Below are 24,181 nucleotides of genomic sequence, written 5' to 3'. Positions count from 1 at the left end.
ACACATTTCAACAAGAACTATTTAACCTAATTGTTTGAATACCTTGTCATTATTTTGCCTTGAACTTAGAATACATCTTGTTATCTCTAACGATCATGTAAAATACACACCAGAATAAAAGTGCTTCTAACATAACTGTGCTTTCAATTTCTCTGCACTTCTACACAGTGAGGAATCAGCCATATGCTAAGTGATGGCATTTTGGACCTGATACCAAGAATAAAAGGATGAGGCTATATTGGAAGGTAGACTGTAAATGAAGTTATAACTGACTGAAATTTTCAATTTTAAGGGTGCTTTAAAGAAATTCTTATTGAGACAGTGAGTTATTAAACAAGTAAGAAAAAAATTTAAAACAAAATGAAAATTTATCCTGAGTAGTAGGTTATGCAATGACATCACATTGATTTCTGGCATCAATTTGGAATCAGATTTATTTGCAAGTTTCTTTTCAGAGTATCCCCTAAATCCTTGGAAAATGCCTTGATTCTAGTAATTACCTGTGATTTTAGGGAGGAAATTATGTCTTCAAGTTCTTGTCTTAGGGATGCTGGCATCAATCCTTTCCATTTTGTTTCATATTCTCGTCGTATATCAATTATCTAAATTGGAAAAAAATTAAGAGTTATCTTTTTACCACATAAATTATTGTTTTGAATTTAAGAAGTCTCAGAACAGTATCTGTTGATCACAATGAAAGGTTTGTTACACGCGGTCAGAAACCAGACAATAAAGATGAAATAAGAGTTAAAAACTGAAAAGGCTACCCAGCCTGACCCTGTGACTCTGAGAGAGATGGTCCCTGTAACAATGCTTTATTTCTTTAAAATCTTTGTGAACACAATTTTCGGCATCTGAATAAGTAAAATAATTGTTCTCTCCTCCCCACTCATGAAGTTCCCCACTATGCTAGCCCTGCAGCCTCTCCTTGATCAGGATGTGAACTCCAACCATACTAAGCTGTCATCTGACGACAACTCATAGCATGTCTCTGCTTTGATTAAAATACTCCTTGAGGGTGTGGTGGCTCATGCCTGTAGTCTCAGCACTTTGGGAGGCTGAGGTGGGCAGATCACTTGAGCCCAGGAGTTTGAGACCAGCCTGGGCATCTCTAAGAAAATATAAAAATTAGCTGGGCATGGTGGTGCACAGCTGTAGTCTTGGCTACCTGGGAGGCTGAGGTGGGAGGATCCTTTGAGCCCAGGAGATCAAGGCTGCAGTGAGCCAAGATTGGGCCACTGCACTCCAGTCTGGGTGACAGAGTGAGACTTTCTCCCCAAAACCCCCCCAAAATCCCTACTCCTCCAAACTGTCAGGTAGTTGGGGCACTAAATGTGATTCATATAATCATGAAGACATGAATGAAGGAGAATCTGCATAGCTGTTTCTCCAACCCCCTTTGACACAAGTAGACAGGTAGAGTGCACTGGGCATAGGAAGGTTCCTGGTTCCTGGTTTCTTTCTCCCTCTCAAATACTATCGGGCCTGTGTTTAACTAACTGATGCTCACTGGGCTAGTAAAAAAAATAGGTTGGTGGCTCATCCCATTCATCTCTCTCAAGGCTAAAGGAGTGACAGGGTAGAAGAAAAGCCTTTGGAAGAATATGCCTGAATAGGATGAAGATGTGCATGGATGAGACGTGAATATGCACATGTAGATATTGGTGTCTTTTTCGAGCTGTGTTTCTGCATTTCTCTTCCTCCTACTATGAAATATGATAGAATATTTTAAAAATCTGTTGCATGTGCTGTGCATGACTTAACCAAACATTAAAGCTGAGTTGCAGTGTATCATACCAAGTGATTCATCATACACACTATACACACCTGGAAATAGGCAATATACTATGAAAATTGTGTACAACTGAGATGAGTTGGATAAGCCTATCAATTTGCTGAAGATAATTTAAAATTAACAGTCTTTAAGACCCAACTTTTCTTACACTAAACTGAATTAAGGAAGAAATGTGCTCAAGAATTCATTTCATTACCTACTAAAATCCTGTGGCCACTGTTATAGAATACAAATTTTCAATTTTTGGCAAAGTGCTTTTTTTGGGATATGCTATAATCCTGTGACTTATACCTAAAGGAAAAAAAGAAATAATAAAACATGATCTCTCCCAGAGATGCAAAGTCTTTGCTGATGAAGTATCTGTTGATTCTCCTATCTTCTGATTTTTCTCACCTTCTCTTCTTCAACTTACTTCCAAGTGAGCCAGTTCCAGCTACTCACTTATTTGAGTCTGTTAGCTGACTCCAATGAAGGAAAAATGCAAAGCAAAACACATGCTTTATAAACCAGACCTCAGGGTAACATTTATTGAGGGTTCATGGGTTATATATTGACTATTTTTTTTTTCTATCACTCAGCACTGGTTCTGAAAGTTTGAGTTTCAACTCTTTTAAAAACAACTCATGCATGCACTATTTCCTTTTTAAATAAATTTTATTCTGCATTTTACTACTGAAATATGTTGTCCTACCCATCCCACCCCACAGTAAAAATCTCACCCAGGCTCCCTATTTCTTTCCCTTATCCCCTCTTCCACCACACCATCCCGGGACAAGTGCTCCAGGATTCCCTGCCCACTGGCCATTCTGGAGTGTGTCCTGTGGGTAGCAATGTGGAAACCACCAGGGCCTTTGTGGAGAAAATGGAGGGGGCTGAAGGAGTCCCAAGAGGGGCTTATTTGAGGGCCTTGGATCCTTGCTCATAGGCGAGCTTGATCTCATCATCTGGACAGGTAGAGGCAGATTCTTCCTGAGCACAGGCATTGCTCAAGTACCGATGCACACCCCAGAAGGCCTCGGGGATGGTGAATCCCTGGTACTTTTTTTTTTCTTTTGAGATGGCCTCTCACTCTGTCGCCCAGGCTGGAGTGCAGTGGCATGATCTTGGCTCACTGCAACCTCTGCCTCCCAGGTTCCAGCTATTCTCTTGCCTCAGCCTCCTGAGTAGCTGGGATTACAAGCATGCACCACCACGTCTGGCTAATTTTTTTTTTTTTTTTTTTTTTTTTTTAGTAGAGACAGGGTTTCACCTTGTAGGCCAGGCTGGTCTTGAACTCCTGACCTCAAGTGATCTGCCTGCCTCAGCCTCCCAAAGTGCTGGGATTACAGGTGTGAGCCATGACACCAAGCCCCCTGGTACTTCTTACACACCACTTGTACTATGTGGAGCACTGGCAACAGGTTGCAGTCAGCCAGGGTGAGCTCATTGCCATCTAGAAACTTCCTCTAAGAGATGTCTTCATCTTCAGAACTGGTTTCATCCACTTCTTCTGAGTGGGGGGATGTCAAGTAACTGTCTAAAACCTTCAGGACTTTCAGGAGTCCCTGCTCCAGATTGTCATTGAGTGCTGGCTTTGAATTCTTGATATAAGCAGAAAATTTTGCAAATATGTCCAGCTCAGCTGTGCTGGACTCAGGGTTCAGAGCTGCCAGCTTGGGGTACCTGGGAGGGCACAGCACTGCCTACAGAAATTCCTCAATCTTGTTGGTGTCCTTGTGCTCTTCCATGCCATACAGGAGGAATGGGAGCTGCCCTCCTGGGCACAGCTTTTGCACAATCTCGGTCTGCCTCTTGGTATCAATGATGGTGACACTGAAGGTGACTCCCTTGAGCCACAGCACCATGAACAGTCTCTAGGAGAAGGGGCAGTTCCCAATCTTGGCCCCATCACTGCCAGCCTTCACGAACAATTCAACTTGCAGTTGTTCTTCAGCTATGGTTGTGTTGGGGACCAGAAAGTGGCCATAGCTGGGGGAATTGGGGCATGTACTATTTCTTACATCCTTATCTGTTTAGAATGTCTATCTGTTTTCCTAAGCTGGCACTCAGCAAGAAGGCCATGTTCCGTTTGAGTGCCAAGATGGTGAAGCCCAATGGTGAGAAGCCAGACAAGTTCAAGTCTGGCATTTTCCAGGGTCTTCGGAAGCTGGAGATGAACTCGGACCTCAAGGCTTAGCTCGGTTGCATTTACAATGCAGTCCTTGAGGATTTGGTCTTCTCACGTGAAACTGGATGGCAGCCAGCTCATACAGGTTAATTTGGACAAAGCACAGCAGAACAATATGGAACACAAGGTCAAAACTTTTTCTGGTGTCTATAAGGAGCTCATAGGCAAAGATGTTGATTTTGAATTTCCAGAATTTCAATTGTAAACACAAATTATAAAGTATATTCACAGTAAAAAAACAAAAAAGTCTCTCCATTGCCTGTATATTTAAAAGACAACTTTGCTGGGTATAAAAATGCTTCAATCCCACTTTCTTTCTCTCATAACTTTGTGAACACAAAGATCAAGTTAGCCAGGCATGGTGGTGTGCACCTGTAGTCCCAACTACTTGGGAGGCTGAGGTAGGAGGATTACTTGAGCCCCTCATAACATTTCTCCAGTGTTTTCTGGCATTACATATTGCCATGGTAAAGTCTGAGGTAAATCTGATTTTTTTCATGTTGAATATAACTTTCTTTTTCTGCTTGGATGCTATGATTTTCTTTTTCCTTCATTTAGTAACTTCACTGGGAAATGCTTTGATACTAATTATTTTATATTAATTTTCCTGAGACATTGTGTGTGCCCTTTCTACCTTTACATTCCATTATTTGAACAAAAGTTTCCTTTGTTAGAATAATTATTTCTATTTTATTATATATATTTATATATATATTTTTTCTGTTGGTTCTCTTCTTCAGAGACACAAACTTTGCATGTGTTGACTCTTCTTTGACAATCTCCCATAATTATACATTTTCTCTATTATCACTTATACTTTCATATCATTTTATTTTGAGACAGGGTCTTGCTATGTTGCCCAGGCTGGTCTCCAACTCCTGGACTCAACGAATCTTCCTGCCTCAGCCTCCTGAGTAGTTGGAATTACATGCATGCATCACTGCACCAAACTCTTCTTATCGTTTTATATCTATTTTATATTTTCATTTCATTTTGTATAATAGCCTCTAGCCTAATTACTATATTTCCTTGGATGGTTTTAGTTATTTTTCTATTTTTGTTTCATCTACTATGGTTTCAATCTCTGTAATCTTTTGCTTTTGTCTATCATTTTTCCTAAGCTCTGAGAGATCACTTTTCATCTGTCTGTTGACTTATATAATCTTTAAATATGTCTCTTCTTTTTTCTACTTCTCTATCTCCCTCCACCATTTTCCTTGAGAGATGTCTAAATGTGTTTTGTGAATGCTTTGACACTGTGAAGAGCTGTTATAAAGAACTGTAATTACTCTGAACCTTCCTCCTGTAATTTTCCATTTGATATACAGAACATTATTTGCTTACATTCTTTCTTCTCCTCTCTTTTAATCCAGCAAAGATCATATGCTAGTTCCTTTTTCTAAAATAAAAATTATACCTCATTTTTGAATGGAACCAGCTATTTGCTGAGAGTTGAGGTGTGGCGGGGGCAGCTGGGGTCAGGCCACAGCTATGCTTTGGTTTTGTTGTCTTCATTACACTTTGACCAAATCTATGATTTCATTTGCTCTGGGGGTCTATGTCCCTCAGTTTTCAAGTACTTTGGAGGTCACGGCCAAGTACTTAAGCCCTTTGGTTCATGCTCGTGGTTGGTTTCTCTTGACTCTCCTTCCTCCCGCCCTGCCCACTATTCACGTGATGGTTTCTCTCTAGCAGGAGTCTAGGCCATCGAGAGTAGAAGATTGGGTGTGACTAAGGTTGCTCTTTGATCACCATTATTCCTTCCATCACTTTTCAAATTCAGAAGTTACATTTTCCAACATTTATTGAAGATTCGTGCATTTATACTTCCTGTCTACTCCTTTATTCTTAGTTTTTGTGATTTCAGTGAATTTGAATGAATTTAAAATAAGCCTCTGGAAAATATGAAATTACCTCATGTATGAGCGAGACTGTCAACTGGGAAAATATTACTACCCTGAATCCTTAAACTCAAATTCTCAATTTAAAAATCATTATATAAAGCTGAATCCTGTTACTTTAATAAAGTCATGAAAAACTTTAACCAATCTGTTTTCATTCTATTTATGAGGTTAATAAAGTTAACACGAGCAAACATTTACTGAGGACTTTCTCTGTGCCAGGTGTGACTCTCCATGTTTTTATATGGACTTAATCCTTCTGATCACCCAATGAGGGAAGCACAGAGAGGTAAAACATGATTTGAACTCAGATAGTCTGACTCTCAAGCACATATGATTGTCCACTTTGCTTTACAGTTTCTCAAATAATCCTTCCAAATGCTGAGTTGATTTTTCCACCCTAGGGGGAAGAGAATGCCAGAGACATGTGGGTTAGAGGAGTCTTTGCTACCACGCTCTAGTGCTTTCCCCAGCACAACAGGGGCCAGGGCCAGGGGATGGGGCGTTGAACTGCAGTGCTTCCAGACATCCATCTAGTCATTGATCTTTTTTAAAAAGTGACAACAATAACAACAATGACAACAACAACTGGTTCCAGAGGACTCCCCACACTTTCCCATTGATTTTAAAATTTTAGCTTACTACGGATTTATATATGACCAACTGAAGAAAACCTACACAAATGCAACGTACATGTCTGACCTAAAATAAAAGTTCCACAAATTCCCCAAAGAAGTACATATTCAAAAATCCAACCAGTGAAGGATACCAAAATCCATGGATGCTCAAGTCCCTTTTATAAAATGGTGTGGTATTTGCATATAACCTACACACATCCTCCTATGTACTTTAAGTCATCTCATAACTTATATAGTACCTAATCCAATGCTTACACATCACTTCATTCACATGGATTCAACATAGTACTTGACACACAGCAAATCCAAGTTATGGTTTTTGGACCTTTGTGTAATTTTTTTTTCCTGAATATTTTTGATCCATGTTTGACTGAATCCACGGATGTGAAATCCATGGATATGAAAGGCCAACTGTACTCTTCACTCATTAAATATAACATGCAAGCAGTGTTTTAATGTTGATATAACTAATAATTGAACTGAAGCAGTTGTTTATTACATAAACAGGAAAAAAAAGTAAGCAAAATTTAATTACTGGTTAGCTGAAATTAACTTAGAAACAAATTATTCTTGGCTGAGTGCAGTGGCTCATGCCTGGAATCCCAGCACTTTGGGAGGCCAAGACGGGCGGATCACTTGAGGCCAGGAATTCGAGACCAACCTGGCCAAAATGATGAAACTCCCTCTCCACCAAAAATGCAAAAATTGGCCAGGCATGGTGGTGCACACCTGTAGTCCCAGCTACTCAAGAGGCTGAGGCATGAGAATCCCTTGAACCTAGGAGGCAGAAGCTAGAGTGAGCCAAGATCGCGCCACTGCACTCCAGCCTGGGTGACAGAGCAAGACTCTGTCTAAAAAAATAAAGACAAACAAGTTGTTCTTTAAAGGTGAGAATGGATGGTTTTATAAAAATCAGTCTGCATTAATGCCTCATTTGCTATCTTAAATATTTTATAGCTTCCCATAAAACATATTACCTTTTTTTCGTAGGTGTGTTTTAAATGATTTGAAACTTATTTTCTTGATCCTGTGAATGATAAATGTTTATACTTATTATACTTTAAATTATACTAGAGTCAATAAAATTAGCAACCTAATGAAATCAATCAATCTACTTAATGTCAAACTTTAGTTCAGAGTTTTGCATATTATTAAGTAAGCCCTACAGGTAGAAATTTGAGTAGCTTTATATTACAAGGCATAAAATCTTAGCCACCTGAAGATATTACTGTTCTCAAAAGTATTTGCTTTACAGTATAAGAAAATCTTTCTGACCCTTAGGATTAAGAGATTACTTCAAAAATGACCAAGTCAATAAATATGGAAATGATAAATTCGAAGTCACATCATATAACAGTCCTTGGTACTTTTTGATCATGAGAGAAAAGATCTAAAAGGTGCAAAAGAGAGAGACAGAGGGAGAGAGAGAGGCAGAGAAAGAAAGAGGGAAACAAAGAGAGAAATTATGAAGATTGGCAGGTAATTTAAAAGAAGGAAATTATTCTAAAATAATAATATATTTAAATAAAATATATTTTTAAAATTAATCTCAAAAGAGATCATTCCAATTCAAATTATTGTACTTTATTCTCTACATCTCATTAGCATCAATCTCTATTAAGATAAATAAAATGTAAAATTATACAATGCAATAAAAGAATCAGAAAAGACGACCTGCATTTCTGAGTTTTATTTTTTAATTGACTCTCAATTATACATCTACATCAAGAAAACTGTGTTTGACCATTGTTCTTCTGTGTAGAAATACAAGACTCACCCTTAGTTGTTCCTTTGTTTGAATTTGTGATTCTTGTAACTGCTGTTTTAATTGACAGACATTCTGCTCTAATTCTTCAATCATACTAGATGCCTAGAAGGATTTTAAGAAGAATAAAAAGCAGAATATTGATTTTTGTACCATATTATACTTTCCAATTGAAAAAATATGCCTTTTGTACCCCTGAAAGTCCAATCAGAATTAAAATTATCTAGAAATTTGAATGAAAAGTTTTTAAAAGATACTAGAAAAATTAATCTTTTAAAGTAAAAATACAAGTTAAATGCAGCATGGTATTAAATATTATGAAAATGTAATGCTGACATAAAAATATAATCTTTTAAAGTAAAAATAGAAATAGAAATTAAATGCAACATGATATTTGGAATTATGGAAATGTACCACTGACATAAAAATAATAGCTTTACAGAAAACTTCAAAATTTTAGTTATAAAATGAAAGCAGAACCAAGATTTCAAAATAATAATAACGCATATAGTTACTCTATAAAATGTATTATTCATACAGCTAAGCATTGAAATTTATACGTTTCCTCCTTTTAAGACCTTGGTAAAGAATTTATGATTAAATCCCCAAAAGCAATTGCAACAAAAATAAAAAATGGACAAGTGGGACGTAATTAAAAAAAGAACTTTTGCACAGCAAAAGAAACTATCAAGTAAACGGATAACTCACAGAATGGGAGAAAATATTTGTAAACTATGTATCTGACAAAGGTCTAATATCCAGAATCTATAAAAAACTCAACAATTCAACAACAAAAAACAAATAACCCCATTAAAAAGTGGGCAAAGGACATGAAGAAACAATTCTCAAAAAAAGACATACAAGTAGCCAACAAACATACGAAAAAATGTTCAACATCGCACGTCATCAGAGAAATGCAATTCAAAACTACAATGAGATACCACCTCACACCAGTAAAAATGGGTGTTATTTAAAAGATTAAAAACAACAGATGCTGGCAAGGTTGCAGAGAAAAAGGAATGCTTATATACTGTTAGTGGGAACGTAAAGTAGTTCAACCACTGTGTAATGCAGTTTGGAGATTTCTCAGGGAACTTAGAACAACTACCATTTGACCCAACAATCCCATTACTAGGTATATACCCAAAGGAAAATAAGTCATTCTACAAAAAAGGCACATGCGCTTGTATGTTCATTGCCATGCTATCCACAATAGTAAAGACATGGAATCAACCTAGATGTCCATCGATGGTGGATTGGATAAAGAAAATGTGGTACATATACACCATGGAATACTAGATGGCCATAAAAAATGAAATCATGTCCTTTGCAGCAATGTGGATGCAGCTTGTGGCCATAATCCTAAGCAAAGTAATGCAGAAACAGAAAACCAAGTATGTTCTCACTTACAAGTGGGAGCTAAACATTGGTATATATGGACACAAAAATAGGAACAATAGACACTGGGGACTCCTAGAGGAAAGAGGGGGACAAAGGCTGAAAAACTACTGTTGGGCACTATGCTCACTACTTGGATGATGGGATCATTCATATCCCAAACCTCAATGTCACACAATATAACCATGTAAGACACCTGCACATGTACCCTCTGAATCTAAAATAAAAGCTGAAATTATTTTAAAAAAATGAAATAAAGTATCCATAATACTCAAAGCAATATACAGATTCAATGTAATCCCTATCAAAATATTAATGACATTTTCACAGAAATAGAAAAAGCAATCCTAAAATTTGCATGTAACCAAAGAAGATTCTGAATAGCCAAAGCAATCTTAAGCATGAAGAACAAAGGTGGAGGCATCACAGTAACTGACAGGAAAATATACTTCAAAGTTGTAGTAACTAAAACAGTATGCCATTGGCATAAAAACAGATACACAGACCAATAAAACAGCATGAAGCACCCAGAAAAAAATCCACACATTTACAGCCAGCTGATTTTTGACAAAAATGGCAAGAACATACAATGGGGAAAGTATAGTCTCTTTAATAAATGGTGCTGGGGAAACTGGATATCCACATGCAGAACAATGAAATTAGACCTGTATTTCTCACCATACACAAAAATCGACTCAAAATAAATTAAAGACTTAAATGGAAGAACTAAAACTATGGAACTACTAGGAGAAAACATAGAGGAAAAGCTCCATGACATAAATCTAGGCAACAATTTCTGTACAGGACCTCAAAAGCACAGGCAACAAAAGCAAGGAAAAAAAAAAAAGACAAATGGGATTACATCAAACTAAAAAGCTTCTGCATGGAAAAAAAAAATCAAAAGAGTGAAAAGGCAACCTATGGAATGGGAAAATACATCTGCAAACTATACATCTGATATGGGGTTTATATCCAAAATACATAAGAAACTCAAACAACTCAATAGCAAAAAAACAAATATTCTGATGATTAAAAAATAACCTAATGACTTATTTAGGCCAAGGACCTAAATAGACATTTCTCAAAAGAAGACACAGACATGGCCAAAAGGTATATGAAAAATGCTAAACCTCACTAATCATTAGGGAGAGGCAAACCAAATTTACCATGAGATATCATCTAACTGTAGTTAGAATGATTATTATTAAAAAGTCAAAAGATAGCAAGTGTTGGTAAGGATATAGAGAAAAGAGAACCCTTACATACTGCTAGAGGGAATACAAATTAGTACAGCCATTAGGGAAAACAGTGTGGTTCCTCAAAAAATTAAAAATAGCTACCATATGATCCAACAATCCCCCTACTAGATATATATCTGAAGAAAATAAAATCAATATGTCAGAGATATCTGCATTCCCACGTTTACTGCAGCATTATTCACAATAGTCAAGATATGAAATCAATGTAACTGCCCATCAAAGGATGAATGGATAAAGAAAATGTGATAGATATGCACACACATACACACACACACACACACACACACACAAACACTGGAATACTATTCAGCCATAACAAAGAATGAAATCCTGCCATTTGCAACAACATGGACAAACTTAGAAGGACATCGTGTTCAGTGGAATGAACTGGGAACAGAAAAACAAATACATAATCATACTCGTGGAATTTTAAAAGTTGAGCTCATAGAAGTAGAGAACAGATAGCGATTACAAGAAGCAGGGGAGGAGAGGGAGGAAAAGGGACAGAGAGAAGTTAAAAAGCAGGTATAATGTTACGGTTATTGATAGGGTTTGGCTGTGTCCCCACCCAAAATCTCGTCTTGAATTGTAATCCCCGTAATCCCTATGTGTCAAAGGAGAGACCAGGTGGAAGTAACTGAATCATGGGGTCAGTTCCCCCAAGCTGTTCTCATGATAGTGAGTGAGTTCTCATGAGATCCGATGGTTTTATAAGTGTGTGGTAGTTCCTCCAGTGTTTATTCTCCTTGCCGCCTTGTGAGGAAGGTGGCTTGCTTCCCCTTCACCTTCTACCAGGACTGTAAGTTTCCTGAGGCCTCTCCAGCCATGCTGAACCGTGAGTCAATTAAAGCTCTCTCCTTTATAAATTACCCAGTCTCAGGCAGTTCTTTATAACAGTATGAAAATGGACTAATACAATAATATAGGAGAAATAAATTATGGCTTTCTAATGCACAGTAGAGTGATTATAGTTTATAATAATGTATTATATATTTCAAAAAGTTAGAAGAGAGGAATTTGAACGTCCTCACCAAAAAGAACTGATAAATATTTGAGGTGATAGAAATGCTAATTACTCTGATTTTATCAGTATATAATGTATCTATGTATTGAAATATCACACTGTAACCTAAAAATATGTAAAATCATTACATGTCAATCAAAAATAAAATAAGTTTATACAATAAATTCTAGTTCATATTATATTATCTAAAATTTCAGGAAAGAAATGCTCCAATGGCCCAAATACAAAATTAAAATGGCTTAATTTCCAAAAATTGTTTTAGTGCTAGTTAACTAATTTTGTTTAAAATCTGTTGGCTGATAAGAAATCCAGAACATTAATTAAATTCAAGAGCTAGTCAAAAGAATATTTTCTAAATGAAAACTATTTTATAGACCATAGACTTCCAGAAGAAAATATACCAAAACATGAACAGTAGCTGTTTCTAAACAGCCTGGAATTTTAGTTATTTTTTATACTTTTCTGTATATTCTGTGAAATCTATTACTTTTATAATTAAATATGTTACTTGGAAGCATAAACTTTTATGTTTTCCATTAGTATTTTATGTAGCTTACCTTTTTTTCCCAGTTATTATTTAGAGATTCCATACTTTGTTTACACATCTTTTTTAGCTCTGCAGTCTGGTCTTCTTTAGTCTTGCTGATAACTTCATAGTCACGTAACAGTGTCCAAGCCGTCAAAAATTTTGAAAACATAGTTAAACCAATTCTAGGTACATAGAGTTTGATGATATAAAATTTAGTGCACCAGTTAGTAGGTAATTCAATTTTTCACCAAGTCTTCTCAATGCTTTCTTCTAAAATATATTTTATTCCTTGCTTTTTCTCGATTTCTACCACCACAGACAGCCTTGGTTAAATTCATCATTACTGGCTCCCTAGACAATTTTAACAGTGTATTGGCCTCAAGCATCATTCCCCTCCAAGGAGTCCTCTGTTGCTTTGAGGAAACCTTTCACCATTATTCTAAGTGAAGTAACTCAGGAATGGAAAACCAAATACCATATGTTTTCGCTTATAAGTGGAAGCTGAGCTATGTATGGGTATGCAAAGGAATACAGAATGGTATAATGGACTTTGGAGATTCAGAAGCAGAGGGTGGAAAAGGGGGTGTGGGCTAAAAACTACATACTGGATACAACGTACACTACTTGGGTGATGGGTATACTAAAGTCTCAGACTTCACCACTGTACAATGAATCCATGTAACCAAAACCACTTGTACCCCAAAAGCTCGGACACGCCGCCCCGGAGCACGGCAGGAGGCGCCCAGTGTCAGGCGCTGCCGCCACCAGGTTCTCCCCCTAGGGCTCTGGTAGTCGGGAGAGCGAGACCCTCCCCCCACCTCGCCCCCGCCCTCCCCCTAACGCGCCGCTCGCCCTGCTCGCTCCGGCCAGGCCCCGCGTTGATGGTGGTGGCGGCGGCGGCGGCGGCGGCGGCGGCGGCAGCTGCTCCCCCAGGAGGGAGGGGACTAGCGGCTCCGCTGCCACTGCCGCCGCCGCCACAGCACACGCCCTCCCTTGGTTCTCCTGCCCGGGACTCTGCTCCGCGCCCTGGCTGCGGACATGTTCCTCGGGGCTGCGCACTGGGTGTGCGTGCCGGCGGGTGCCAGCCTCACGGTGTCTGCCGGGGCCGGGAGGCCCCCTACGGCCTCTTTTCCGCTGCCTGCGGGGTTTGCACCCCCCACCCCAGTGCCTCGACACCTACCGCTCGCCCGCCAGGGGGCGAGGGCAATCCCTGGGTGTGGGTGAGGGTGGGGACGAGGGTGGGGGTAGGAGCCTGGAGCCCAGGCACCTGCTGGCCACCTCCCCGCTCCGCGGCCCCCCATCCGACCCCCGCACGCCCGCATCACTGGGAGGGGGCAGCCTCTGAGTCATTTGTCCCTAATGTGAGTCTTTACCGTCTACAATATATTTTACTTTACACTTCCAAAATTAAACTAAAATCTGATTGCAATTCAAAATGCCTTTAGAAACATTATTTTTAAAACCTCGTCATTTTTAAACCTTAGGCATGTTTGAATTGCCTATTTTGAATCAGGGTAAAGAAGAAAACCTGGAAATTTAAAATATTCTTCTAGACACTGATAATATTTGGAGAAAAAACCTAAACGAATTTATAATTGCTTTTACCAACATTTAAGGGTGGAAATGAATCTAAAAATATTTATTTAATTGGTTAACTTTTCTATGTAATTGCTGCCCTAACTTGTCAAAGCCATTATCATTCACTCAGATACACTCAGGTTTGGTGATTTGGGGAAGAGCCAGTAAGTTCCATACAGAAAATCCTAAATGAAAACCTTCCCTTCTCCTTTTCTCTTATTCATTGCCTAGATCTTCTCATTCACTAAATCATGATTCACTCTTCAAAATTTCTTCTTTGGTTCCATTCTAACTACTCCCAGTGCCATCATTCAGAAATCCTTCTCACCTTAACATGCAAAGTTACAGCAGCACAGAAGCAGAACATCTCTGAGTTGGCAGGGACTTTATATATTATTTATTCTGATCTCACCATTTTATAATGAGTAAACCAAGGCCCAGAGACGACTTGCTATCATATATCGGACACTGATAACAGAGCTGGGATTAGAGCCTATGTTTTCTAATAAGTAGAATGCTCTCTCCCTCACTCCATTCTGCCTCTGCCTAACAGACTTGGAATTGGCCTACTCTATTCAACACACCCTCCATTACCAGGCTACTCCTCCCAAAACATGAGGTCCTAAAACTCACATCTCAAAATCCTTCCCTGGCTCTTTACATCCTGCATCTACAGGACAAAGTTCAAGCTTCTAAATCTAAAATTCAAGGTCATATTTAATCTAGCCCCAAGTCAACTATCTTAATATTTTAAAATCTATCTCTCTTTTTTTTGAGACGGAGTCTCACTCTGTCGCCCAGGCTGGAGTGCACTGGCATGATCTCGGCTCACTGCAAGCTCCACTTCCCGGGTTCACGCCATCCTCCTGCCTCAGCCTCCCGAGTAGCTGGGACTACAGGTGCCCGCCACCACGCCTGACTAATTTTTTGTATTTTTAGTAGAGACGGGGTTTCACTGTGTTAGCCAGGATGGTCTCGATCTCCTGACCTCGTGATCCGCCCGCCTCGGCCTCCCAGAGTGCTGGGATTACAGGCGTGAGCCACCGCGCCCAGCCTAAAATCTATCTCAATGCATGGGGTATCCACTCTAGCTAAGTAGTTGAGAAGTACCCTTCCTACAACTTACCTATTTCAGCATTCCCATCCCAGTACCTGCAACTCTTCCCTCCAACTAACCAAGACTTTAAAACTTCACAAAATTTTACAAAAGTTCCTTTCCCGAAACAATATTTTCAATACTCTCTCTCATGACCACCTATTGATGTAGATGTTTCGACCCATAATCATAGTCAACTAGGGTCAGAGTTAGCTCAAACGGTTACCTCCTCATGCCGGACTTTCCATCTGTCCATAGTCAACTTAATACTTGATTACATGCTTTCTTTTCCTTCTTAATAAAAATGCAAATAGGAAATACTTTTTAATTTTTTTCTGTCAATCACAATACTAGCATATACTATCAGACATAAAAGTAGATACTTAATGTAATGAATTTTACTAGATAAAGAATAATAATTTCCTTTGAATTCCTCATGAAAGCCAGTAAGTCCTAATTCCATGACTGCTCTCAATACTCTATGGCAGCTGTATCCCAATGAGGCTAGAGTTAAGAAGAGGGAGTGAAAGCAACATACTCTTCCAACTCTGTATCTAAACCAACCACCACTACTACCCCATCACTGTCACTACACAAACACACACACAGACACACACACACAAACACAGTTTTTGCCCCTTCATATGGAAGCCTATATAAATTTATCCATTGATGAAAGCCCACATAAACATACCTACCTCATACTATAAAAGGTCAGAAATCAAATTTTATTCTCCACATCACTAAAACGGAAATGTTATTAAAAGATGTATGTAACAACACAACATCACCTTTCTTTCCAAGCTTTCTAATAGTCTCTTCAGTTTCATGTTGTTTCCTCCTGTATAAAGTTTTCAGTTCTTCTATTTCATTATTCTTTCTTTCTAAAATCTGCAAATAAGTTTAAAATGTCTCAGTATATTGTATTACTTTACATATAGGACACTTTTTTTGAACCCTGATATATTTAATTCTAAAACATAAATAGAAAAAGTGATTGTAGCAAATATGACTACACTGTGAAATTATACTCACACACACACACAAACACAAAGTAGTACCTCTTATCCACGGCTTTACTGTCTGCTGTTTCAGTCAGATGTGTGTGTTTTTGTGCATGTCCATGTTAATAATTCTAGCCTAGTCAGAAGTTCACATTTTACTCTTGCAGCAGCTAGGAGGTAGAATCTATATGATCTGCCACACTTGGAAGCTTCCAAATTGCCTGAAATTGTGAGATTTTCCTCCTTTTGACTAGTGAATATTGCCGCAAATTGGCATTGTAGTGATTTAAGTGACTTTTTAAATTGATTCTCAAATGTCAGTGTTTTGTAAATTAGGTAGATGTGTTTTGTCCTGAAAGGGAGTTAGGGATTCTTTTTCTCAGATTAGCATAAAAATAGGTGAAACTGTATGTGTCTAATATTTCTCTTCACATATTTTTCTTATACTTATGATATCTACTGTTGTTTATCTGCTAGCAAATTCCAGCAGATAATAAGTGAATGGTGAATTAGCAGGTATACATTAATAGAAACTCGTAAAGAACCAATCATATATCTTTTCAATGAGTGTAATGTTTTTGTAAGTCTATCTCAGCTAATCTCATAAATGGTTTCCCCCAAACTGTAAAAATTATATTATAGTGCATTAAGAAAATTATTAAATATACAAGAATAATTGATTATCTGAAAGAAATATGTTATTTGTTTGACATTTTCATATAATAATTGTTAAGGACAGTATAAATAATAATTTAGGTGATTCCCTAAAATGTAATTCAGAAATTAAGCTGTCATAAAGTGGCAGAGAGAAGCCATCAGAAACTTGCCAGGTTGGGAGAGTATAATTCATCACATTGCACTGGGATAGAACATTCTTCAGCTGGGCCTGTCCCTGGATCCGCCCACAAGCACCCTTCTATCCTCCTAGTGCACAGTAGAAGAATTCCCAGATACATGAGGAGATGACATGTAATCGGCCTCCTTTATATCTAGCTCTGCTACTGTGAATCAGAAAAATCAGCTCAAAATATGTCCAAAATTGCAGTAAAATCTATTGTTAATTTATATTATGTCAGAAATTTTAAATGTAATCATTTAATAAAATTTGTGATTTTATACTTCAAAATACATCTATACTCACAAAAACTACAGAAATAACCAAAATGTAAAAAAGATAGCAAGTAAGAGAAAATGCTAATCAAGAGGAAAAAGGAATATCTACTTTTCTTATGGTTGGGGTATATTTCCCATACACCCATAAGTCAGCTTAACAAGAACAACAAAAAAGAATGGGGCACAGTAGCACATGCCTATAATCAGCTACTCAGGAGGCTTACAGATCACTTGAGCCCAAGAATTCGAGGCTGAAGTGAGCCATGATCATGCCTGTGAATAGCCACTGTCCTCTCCCAGCTTGGGCAACATAGCAAGATCCCACCTCTGGATAATAATAGCCATAAAGAAGCAAAAAAGAAAAAGAATGTATACTAATAAGTAAAACACTGTAAATTTTACGCCTCGCCAATTCCTGATGCTTAGAAAATGCCAAGACAAGCAATAAACTGATGAATATACTTTTCAAATCTAGCATAAAGTCAGGGATTTTATTTATATTTTACCTGGCACTTCAAACTAGTTGCACTGTCTTCTGCAAATAAATTTCAGGATTTATTTTAAAGAGAAATTTCTGGAAAGAATTTTATTATTAAATATTTTACTTTGAATAAATCTTTGTAACAGACATACCAAGAAACCTATTTCAAATTCCATCACCATAATTTTTCCAAATAAATTTTTATATTCATTTATCTTATACATCAATAGACTCTATTTCAATTGTACATGTTGTATTGAAATTATATTACTGACTCTCTAACATACTTATGATGGAGAACTATTATGTAAACAATTTAAACTAAAGTAAAACTCCAGTAAGAGCAAAAAAATTTTGCCTGTAATATCTGAATGGGTGAGAGGAAATTGGAAAAAGAGTTCAGTTTTTTTTCTCTAATATCCAATCAGTGGTTTCCTCCTTATTGCTTTGAAGGATGAGCCAAATACGTATTTTACTAAATATTTATATATATATATTAAGCTTTTAAGAAAGCTTGGATACATAATCCTGATGCTGTAACTACTGCAACTACCTGCCTCTGTCTCTAGTACTCAGTTTTGGGAAGCAGAATCATAGGCTTAGTTTTGAAATAGTAAACGCAAAGTTTCCATTTGGATCAACCTCCATGTATTTCAAAAAAACACATACATACATTATTATCACTAAATGTTTTAATCATTACTAAAATATAGTAACAACCCAAATCCCATGTAGGATAACCATAATTAATGATTTTTGCTGTGCCAGCTAAGAAAAAAATAAGTTTTATTTGAAAATACAGGCTGAAAGATTAGAAAGCATCAATCCAAGTTTAATTACCAGAAAACTAAAAGAATATTAGAATAAAACAAATTCTAGTATTTACCATTGATGTCTTATTTCAACTTTCATGAAAGGTAATGACAGAATGCAAATAAAAGACTATAAGGTCAGCGTAAATGCAACAGTTAAAGAAGGACTAAAAGGTAATGTAAATATAAGGTTTTAAATAACACATATGTTTAGCTAATAAAGTTAAAAAATCAACTTTTGCTGGGATATTAGTTCAGCATATTCTACTTATAACAGAATGTCATAAAGTACATAAATAAGTGGATGGATGGATGGATGGATGAATGGGTGGATAACTGGAAGGATCATCATAAGACCTAGAATATTTTTAGTATTCAATATAATTAAAACAAGAGATACATATCCTACCTTCTGAACATCAGCATCATGTTTCTCTTGCAGTTTAAGCTTTTCTACATGAAATTTAGCTTCCATCATTTTTGTTTTCATGTCCAACTTCAAGAAAAATATTTCAAAGGTGTTATTAATTTACTTTCCCTTTGGCAAAAAATACACAATTAAACTAAACTAATTCCCCATAAAAAAGACAGTTATCATTTTCCACCTTTACCTTGTAGTCACAGATTCTAGCAATCACATTACATATACCAATATATTTATTTCAGTCCTCTAATTACTTTCAAACTAATTAAGTCTTTAAAATAAATTTCACCTGGTAGGCAAAACTGACAATACTAAGTACAGATTCACTACTCTCCCTATTCTCTCCCGCACAAAAGAAAAAGGCATTTTAAAGTGATATTTTGCTTTTACATTTAAATCCACACAGTATTTTACTCTTCATTATTTTTCACTTCAGTAAGTCTCTTCCAACCTTTTATTTTTTTCTTTGATCTACTTGCTCATTTTAAAATACTCTAATTAACCTACATATGTAAATATGACTTGAGAATGAATATCCATAAAAATGGCAAATTACTGATAAGTGCGTATCTTTCGACAGTTTTCCAGTTCTCTCTCCCAGAATCATAGACCCCCGCTCCCTCAAGGGAGTGACTTTATCTCCTTCCAAGCATTCCTTAACTTCTATCCTCTCCAAACCAACACCACATGCAACGGTGCTCTGAGCAAAGCCAAAAATGTAACCAATCTTGTTAATATAAGAAGTGTATCCTACAATTAAAAGAGCAGTAGTGACAGGTTTCAAGAAGAGCAACATAAAATTGATTATCTCAAATGTGAAAGTATTTGGCCACATGATTCCTCACAATTTAAGGGAGTAAGTATTATACATTGGAGTCTGGCAGACCTCTTTTCCAACTCTAATTCCAATCCCACCATATATGCACTGTTGCGACTTTGAGCAAGTGACCCTTTGACACTCTAGTTCCTCTTCTGCTAATTAAGGAAAAGTATTCTTACCTCAGTGGATTGTGAAAATTATATTCAATAAAATAATTTAAATGACCATACCCAGGACAATGTGTGGCACAAAGTAAGTATGCAAAAATATCAATCAACCATATTTAGGAAAAAAATTTTAATATGATTAATGTACCTTCAAAATATTTTCTTGAAAATTTTTGAAATACACTTTATATTTTCAATTACTGTTTCAAATACAAAATAATATAAATTTAGCAAGATAAACATACATATCATATTAACATATCAAACAGATTTTATATTTCACAAACAAAAGTTAACATAATACAAATTCATGACTTAAATGTTATGAATGGTGGAGAAAGAGACAGTTAACCATTTACTTTGCAAAAAAAAAAATTCAATTCCCTTGCCTCTAAATCACACAATATTTCTTCTGCGTTTTTGCAGAAAGGAGGCTAGACAATCTAATTCCATGTAAAGATCCTTCACAGAAGCATTTTTGGGGTCTATTAAAAGGGAACTAAAGCCAAAAAACAGTATGAGAAAGCTGGCCAGGTCTAAGAGACATGATTCATTGCCAGATCTTTCCATAACACCTTCTAGAGAACTTGTCATATCCTCAGCTTCTGAGGGTAAGCCCTAAATACCATGTGAGTGTGCTACCATAACCCCAACCCCACACCTCTCACTGGCCCCACCTCATTATTTATTGACCAAGTTAGGAATAAATACCTGAGATATGCTTAAGCAATCCATTAGCTAGCAAACAATCATTCAGATTCTCTCTCAAGAATCTGAACTAACACACCAAGTTAGCTATTTTGGGGAGCAAACCCAAGTTCTAAATTGCAGCAACCAAGAGAAAGCAGGTGAATCCAGTATATAGAAAAAAGTAGAGCAAATACACAAATAAAGATTAGAAATCACATAGCATCTGAAATACGAGGGAAGCAAACTCAGGCTCCAATGATCTCAATGATACTAGGGTTAGTTGAACTCAAAAGGAGTTTTGTGTCTGTTTTTATTTTATGTAGCTTGATGGATCTCTGTTCTTACAACCAAAGATATTTATCTAAAGTCTATTCTTCTGGTTATAACTTTTTTTCTTGGCATAATATTAAACTTACAGAAAAGTTGCAATAATAGCACAAGAACTGCCATATACCCTTTACCCAGATTTACCAATTTTTTATATTTTGCCCTATATGCTTTGTCATTTTATGTCTACATCTATCTCTACATATATATAAATACACACATACTACTTCCTCAATTATTTGTAAATTAGAAGCATCATGCCTCTTTATCCCTAAAAACTTCAATATATATTTCCTTAGAACAAGAACACTGTCTTTGATAACCAAAGCGCGGTTACCAAATTGAGGAAATGTAATATTAACACAATGATATTATCTACTGCACAGTTTATACTCAAGTTTTACAAATTATCACAGTAATGTCATTTATAGCTATTACTTTTCATAATCCAGGATTCAACCCAGAATTACGCATTGCTTTTAGTTGTCACATCAACTATTTATTTCTCCTTTAATCTGGAACAGCCTTTCTTTGTGTTTAGTGACCTTGACATTTTTTAAGAGTACAGACCGTCATTAAATGTCTCTCCATTAGGATTTGTCTGATGTTTCCTCATGACTAGGTTTATGAGATTTTGGCAAGAATGACACTAAAGTGATACTGTGTCCTTTTTCATTGCATCATATTAGAAGGAGGCTAGTTTTTCCCAATATCTCCAATGTACAGCTCAGTAACTTGGTTAAGACAGTGAGCACCAAGCTACTCTAAGGGTAATATTACAAAGAAAGTCTCTCCACTGCCATCCTTTTAAAAAGTTAAGAGTATCTCATCTCTGGAAACTCTTACCTTGATGCTACAGAATAGCTCTATATTTCCACCCTGTACTCTAGAGTAGAAATCCTGGATGTATTATGTACAAGTAGGGCATGATGCCTGATGAAACATCAGGATTAGAATATAGAAACAATCTTGCTACTATAGTATATAAAGACAGTATAAGGATGCAGATTTAGATCTAGATGTAGATATAAATATAGATACGTACTTATGTGTTCATCTATATAGACTGAAATTGAAAAACGTTTCTAATTAGTTTGACCTCCAAGGAAGCCTGACTTCAAAAAACATTTAAGTTTTCTTTTTCTGACATCAGGATATACATTATCAATTTCAAATTTAAGATGTAAAAATTAGGCTTGCAGATCTACTTCAGTCTATAATGAAGTAGGTTAACACACTAACCTCCCACTGTTAACCATACAATGGGATAAAATATATGAGATAACCATTCTCAAGTATTGGACAACAGGCAATGCAGTACTGTGATCCTCATGAATTGAAGACCACGACAGTCCCAACTTTCCGCCTGGGTACAACAACTGGAGTCCATGTAGAGCACCACAGGCCTACTGAGCTGAGAAGGCAGAGGTCAGAGTTCTGGGCAGTTAAAGAATCTTAAATGCAGGGCACTAAAGAGGTATAAGCTTCCCAGAAGATTTCCCTGTCACTCCTCAACCACAGGCTGATGGCTGGGATGTGTGCATCCTGGGTGAATAACAAAACATTACTGCTACAAAGTAGAAAATGTAACAGCTGCTACAGGTTAAAGTGCTGGGAGGCACCAAAGACCTGCCCAGCCAGGTGGAGACAGCTTCCTAACAACTTGCAAATACCTGGGAATTCAGCTGAAACAACATAAAGGCCACACCTTAGTACTACTCTAAACCTACCTACAAGGACTGAAAGCAAGCCTTAGAAAGATAGTTTGTAAGATAGGTCCCATGGTGTTGGACAATATCTTTGGCTTTCTATGTATTTGCCTTAACAGAATGTAAAAACCAAGTCTACGCAACTTAAAGGTGATTAACTAGTAATTGAACAGCCTATAAGAACAACAACAACAAAAATATTCTATGGAGAAAAATAACAGAATCCAGAGTCCCTACAAGGTATCAACCACAAGGTCCTTTATCTAGAAAGTAATAAAGATGCACCAAAAAAATAAAAAAGAAAAGAAAATTTTGTCCTTAGGCAAAATCAATATAAATAAATGAAAGAAGTTAATAAGGCCCAAGATGACTCTACTTCAGCACACCACAGTTTAAAGAAGTTCATATAAATACCTTCAAAGAACTAAAGGAAAACATATTCAAAAATTAAAGGAAAATATTATTTTAATGAAAGAACAGATAGGGGATCTCAGCAGATAAATGGAAATTATAAAAAGGAAACAAATGAAAATTCCAGAATTGAAAAGTGCAGTAATTCAAAGGAACAAAAATTCACTGGATGAGCTTAACGGATTAGAGAGAGCAGATAAAGGAGTCTGTAAATTTGATGACAGAACAACAGAAATTATCTGAGAGAAAAAAGATTGAAGAACTGCTTTTTAAAAATCAGTAACACTTTTGGAAACTGTGAAACAAAATCCAAGAGTCTAATATACATGTAATTGGGGTTCCTATAGAAGCAAATAAGAATAGGGAAAGATTATTTAAAGAAATAATGGCCAAAAATTTCCCAAGTTTGATAAAACATAAAAATACTGACTTAGAGAATAAGATGCTCAATGAACTCTATGCACGATAAATGCAAGAAAACAACACCTAGAAACATCACAAACTGCTGAAAAACAAAAACAAAAAGAAAAATCTTGGCTGGGCACGGTGGCTCATGACTGTAATCCCAGCACTTTGGGAGGCCAAGGTGGGCAGATCACAAGGTCAGGAGTTCGAGGCCATACTGGCCAACATGGGGAAACTCCGCCTCTACTAAAAATACAAAAATTAGCTGGGCATGGTGGCATGTGCCTGTAGTCCCAGCTACTCGGGAGGCTGAGGCAGGAGAATTGCTCGAACCCAGGAGGCAGAGGTTGTAGTGAGCCAAGATCGTGCCACTGCACTCAAGCCTGGTGACAGAGTGAGGCTCTGTCTAAAAAAAAAAAGAAAGAAAAAAAAAAAAAGAAAAATCTTAAAAGCAGCCAGAGGAAAACAGGCATTACATTCAGAGAAACAACAGGCTCCCCAACAGAAACAATGGAAACCAGAGGACAAAGGAATAACATCTTAGAAGTGCTAAAAGAAAAATTCAGATGACTTAATTTATCACCAGTAGAACTGCACTAAAACAAATAGTAAAAGGTATTCTTAAAGATGAAAACTTAGAAACTCTGAAATGAAGGAAAGTACTAGAA

The 24,181-nt window shown here is 36.9% G+C and overlaps 1 protein-coding gene and 1 pseudogene across 1 annotated transcript in view; both read right to left on the bottom strand.

The window, feature by feature from the left end:
* LOC134732392 (uncharacterized) overlaps positions 1 to 24,181 on the bottom strand; it is a 234,349-nt gene that overhangs the window by 4,923 nt on the left and 205,245 nt on the right. The window contains exons 12-16 of the mRNA XM_063617054.1: positions 18,970 to 19,056; positions 15,943 to 16,041; positions 12,505 to 12,624; positions 8,279 to 8,371; positions 501 to 602 (exon numbers count right to left, since the gene is read on the bottom strand). Coding sequence (XP_063473124.1) covers positions 501 to 602; positions 8,279 to 8,371; positions 12,505 to 12,624; positions 15,943 to 16,041; positions 18,970 to 19,056 — 501 coding nt within the window. The remainder of the gene's footprint in view (positions 1 to 500; positions 603 to 8,278; positions 8,372 to 12,504; positions 12,625 to 15,942; positions 16,042 to 18,969; positions 19,057 to 24,181) is intronic.
* LOC129461672 (chloride intracellular channel protein 1-like) lies at positions 611 to 7,443 on the bottom strand (annotated as a pseudogene).

Source organism: Symphalangus syndactylus, chromosome 14 (genome assembly GCF_028878055.3).
Source record: "Symphalangus syndactylus isolate Jambi chromosome 14, NHGRI_mSymSyn1-v2.1_pri, whole genome shotgun sequence".
NCBI lineage: Eukaryota > Metazoa > Chordata > Mammalia > Primates > Hylobatidae > Symphalangus > Symphalangus syndactylus.
This window is presented reverse-complemented; position numbering and strand designations above follow the sequence as displayed.